The following is a 4,380-nucleotide window of genomic DNA, read 5'->3' on the forward strand; positions in this document are numbered from 1 at the left end:
GTTGACCATAGCTGGAGGACTGACCTAAGCTCGATCTATGTTGACCACAGCTTTGTGACTGTCCTGAGGTAGAACCATGTTGTTCATAGCTAGAGGATTGACCTAAGCCAGTTCTATGCTGATTAAATCCAGAAGACTCTCCTGAGCCAGACCTGTGTTGTCTACAGCCAGAAGACTGACTGGAGCCAGTCCTTTGTTGGCCATAGCTAGATGTCTGACTTGATTCAGACCTATGCTGGCCATGATTAAGAGATTGACTTGATCCAGAACTCTGTTGGCCACAGCTGGATGACTGACCTGACCCAGATCCATATTGACCACAGCTAGTAGAGTGACTTAAGCTAGGTCCATGTTGGCTACAGTTCGGTGACTGTCTTGAAGTAGAAGTATGCTGTTCATAGCTAGAGGATTGACCTATGCCAGTTCCGTGGTGACTAAAGCCAGAAGACTGACCTGAGCTAGATCTATGTTGTCCATAGCCAGAGGACTGACCTGATCCAGACCCATGTTGGATACTGCTAGATGGCTGTCCTGAGCCTGACCTGTGTTGGTCATAACTAGATACCTCACTTGAACTAGAAGTAGAACAGTTTCCTTGTTCTTCACAATTTCCTGATTGATATCCTTCATTTGATTCGTGCCATCTCTGCTGAGAAGGCTGGCTTGAGCCATAGCCATGACCATAACCAGCAGGCTCATTTGAATTTGACCAGTGGTCTTGTCCTCCACAACTCCCTGAGATGAATCCATGATGCTCCTTACTAGGTGACTGGCTTGGTTTTTTCTTATGTTGTCTATTCCCCAGAGATTCATTCGAGTCAGACCAGTTTTGATCAGACCTGAAAGACTGATCCTCTGAGTGGCTCACATGCCCTTCTTCTCCATAAGTGCCTGACCAATTTCCTGAGTTTGATCTTGTTCTGTGATTGCTTGAATGAGTATAACCAACTTCTTCACTCCTAGACCTTTTGTGCTGGTGAGAGCCATGCTTGTTTTTCTTGCTACCCTTGGAGTGGCCTGAATTTGACTCCCTCCTTCTTTCCCTAAAGCTTTGCCTGTCCCCAGAACTAGACAAGCCTCCTTGATGCCCAGTTATTCTGGAGCTGGACCTAGACCTGTGTCTAATGCTACCTCCCGAGCCTCTGGAATGGGAATCATTCTCTCCTTCACTCCAACTTAAGTTACTGGAAGATGATTTTTGCCCTTCATCCTCCTCTTCTATTTCACTGTGTTCCTCTTGGTCCTGGTGACTGTGATCTCTTTGCTTTGACCCTGAAGCTTGGCAGTAATCTTTGCTGACGATTTTATTACAGGCCCGAGCCAGCTTGAATATCATCAGAAGGTACTCAGTAAATTCTACTTTCTTGTTATGGTCTTGATCTAGATTTTGCATGATGATATCTACAGTGTCTGGATCATCTGGATTCTGTATAGGAACAAAGTACAAAAGGAAGCTCTGTGAATGTGCAGCACACACTGAGCTAACCAACTAAAGGAAGACTGTAGAAATGTGAGTGCTTAGCTTAATTAAGTGGAGCTCAATCTCATAGTCCTTTAGGCTGGACTGCCCTATTCTTGGCAGAAAGAGAGAAAGGAATATGCAATGAAGACCTAGGGGAGGATGCAACTGGGGATGACAAGGAACAGGGAATTATTTTTTAAGGAATGAGTCAAATGAATATGATTAGCTAATTTATAAATAATAACAACCACTGGGGGTTCAAGGATGGTTAATGAGAGGAAGTGATGTCTTTTGAATGAGGGGTTGGATTAGTCAAATAAAGAGGTGGAAAAAGGGGAGGGGAGAAATGTTGTTGCAGACAGAGGGAACAATATGAACAGAGAGCTGGAGTTAAAAGGAAGCATGGCTCATACAAGGAACTGAGAGATTCGGGATTGCTAAATGTGGAGTCTCAATAGTCAAGAGATATGGCTGGAGAGATAAATCAGGACTAGATCGTGCATTTTGAGTTGTGTTAAGGAAATTTGAGATTTTAGCACTGGGAACTGTGAAGGATTTTGAGTTGAGTTGTGAAATGATTCTATTTGCATATAATATTGAGCTTGGAAGTAGAAGGTGGTCTGAACCCAAGGATTAGTAATAGTGATGGAGAGAAATGAGCTGTTGAGAGACTGTTGGTGAATTTTATGGGGTTGGAGGGTGGAGGATCCTGCTGAGAGAGAAAGCCAAGAATGGCACCAGATTATGCCTTGGTTGAAGAGGAGTAAGGAGTTTAGAGGGGCAGATGATGAGTTTCACATCTGGTATCGAATTTAAGACCTCCATACGAATCCAAATAAAACTATTCAGTACACAGCTTAATTTAATGACTTGAAGATCAAGAGCTAGATCTAAGTTTACAAATATTTACTCCTTAGCTAACATTAGAGGGTGGTATTTATTTTATGATTTAGGAGTAACATGCTAATTTCCTGAACTCAGAAGCATTATTATGCCAGAATCTCAGAAATGGACAGTGGTCAGGATATCTGAAGAAAGGCAAAGAAAGGGAAGAAGATAAATTTCATCTATTTTGCAGTTTTTCTGAGAACCAGCTCAGTTTCTTTCCAGAAGAATTACTCACACAGGACATTATTTAATCCATTGATCTTTTCCCCCTATTGTTTAGTAGGATCACTTCCCTTGGACATGTTATGGAAAAATTATGGATCAACTTTTGACCTTACTGCAAGCCTGTGCTAAACTCTGTTATCACCAAGTAGGAAAAGTCCTCTATGAGTTTGATATCTATGACAAAAGGGTAGGAAGAGGTGACAAAAAGAATTGCAGCTGTGTTCAGTCCTGACACGGAGTTCTTACCTTCAGAATTTGACCAAACTCATTTTCCAAAAGTTCTTTCAGTTCTGCCTTGTTCAACATGTCACACTCCCCATCCTGGTTGGCATATTGGTAGAAAATATCGATGACAGTAACGATGCTTTGTAGGAGTTTTGACATCCTTTTGTAAATTCCAATTAACCTAGAGGGAAAATAAGGACAGAGATCCACCTACTATTATCCTTTTCTCATGTTTAAATAGATAAGTAGAGTCATTTGTAATAATTGTGCAGCATTAGTCAGCCATAATTAATTTCATTCCTGTCGCAATCAAGAACCAATCCAGAGTTGAATGACTGGTTCAACCCAAGTAGCAAGAAAGTGATGTAATTAGGATCAGTGTCTCTTCTTTCTATGCCTGAGTAAACGCAACAGCAATCACTTTCTGTTTCAGGCTCCCTGCTTCTACCAGCGATAGCTTTTAAGAGCTTTGTTGTGGAGCTATAGGAATCCCAGGTGCTCTAGTCTATCCACTTCCTCAGTTCTCTCTAGATACAAACCCTCACTCTAGGGAGGGACAGCCCTATCATCTTTGTTTGTGCCTGACTCTAGCTGAGAGGCACCAGGACTCACTTGGATGCTCAAGACTCTAGGCCAGAGGAAGTAGACAAAATAGGCAAAGTCAACCATAAGCCTAGGCAATATGGAGCTAGGGGCTGTTGGCTGTGAGGCTCAGCTTCTGTTTTTATTCTTTAAGCAGGACTGACCCTTAGGCTTCGGGCTTCCCAAGTGGTCCAGTGAGTGGTAAAGAATCTTCCTGCCAATGCAGGAGACCCAGGAGATGTGAGTGCAATCCCTGGGTCAGAAAGATCCCCTGGAGGAGGAAATGGCAATCTACTCCAGTATTCCTGCCTAGAGAATCCCATGGACAGAGGAGCCTGACAGGCTACAGTCGATGGTGTAGCAAAGAGTTGAGTGTGACTGCGAATGATGAGCATGACTCTCAGGCTTTACAGCAGAGAGAAAAATCTCAAAGGAGGCAACTTTCCTGGTGGATAACGAGCCTTGTGATCTTTAAGGAAATGACACCAAAGAAGGACGTACTACTCCTCTCAGTCTTCACTTTCCTCCTCAACAAAGTTAAATTTATACCAAAGTTCCCCCAAGTATGTATATTAAAAAGGAGCCTGGTACCCAGAGCCTGTTTGCCTTAGAGTACGTCATGGATTCTCATAATTTATACCCCTAAATGCTCCTCACTTACCTGGTTCACCAGAGGAACAAGTAGGATGGAGGCTGAAGTAGCTTACAGGGTGCTGCTAATGGGGATAGTGGCCTTTTATAGAACGAATAATGGTCCATCTTAGGGAGGAGTGCTCTCTTTGAGATGTCCTAATTCATTTCCACACAAGTCCAGTTCCACCTCCATCTCCACCTTGTCACTTCCTTACCCACCCACCTGAGATTGCATTAGCAGTTCCCAAATCTGGGCTAGTATCAACCCCACCTGCCAGAGACCTCTTTGCTGTTCAACAAGGTATGAAGCATAATGTATTGATTATGAATTATCAACTTGAATTGAAGTTGAGTGGAGTGTGTGC

The 4,380-nt window shown here is 43.0% G+C and overlaps 1 protein-coding gene across 1 annotated transcript; it reads right to left on the reverse strand.

The window, feature by feature from the left end:
- Positions 1–6: 6 nt before the first annotated feature.
- Positions 7–4,085, reverse strand: LOC120859530 (hornerin-like; the record flags this gene model as incomplete). Its single annotated transcript, XM_040235608.1, has 3 exons — positions 4,044–4,085; positions 2,822–2,981; positions 7–1,426 (listed from the first exon to the last, which is right to left on the reverse strand). Coding segments are annotated over exons 2-3 (1,558 nt in total), but the record flags the coding sequence as incomplete, so codon positions are not given.
- Between the last annotated feature and the right edge of the window lie 295 nt (positions 4,086–4,380).

This window comes from Oryx dammah, unplaced genomic scaffold (genome assembly GCF_014754425.2).
Source record: "Oryx dammah isolate SB20612 unplaced genomic scaffold, SCBI_Odam_1.1 HiC_scaffold_1446, whole genome shotgun sequence".
NCBI lineage: Eukaryota > Metazoa > Chordata > Mammalia > Artiodactyla > Bovidae > Oryx > Oryx dammah.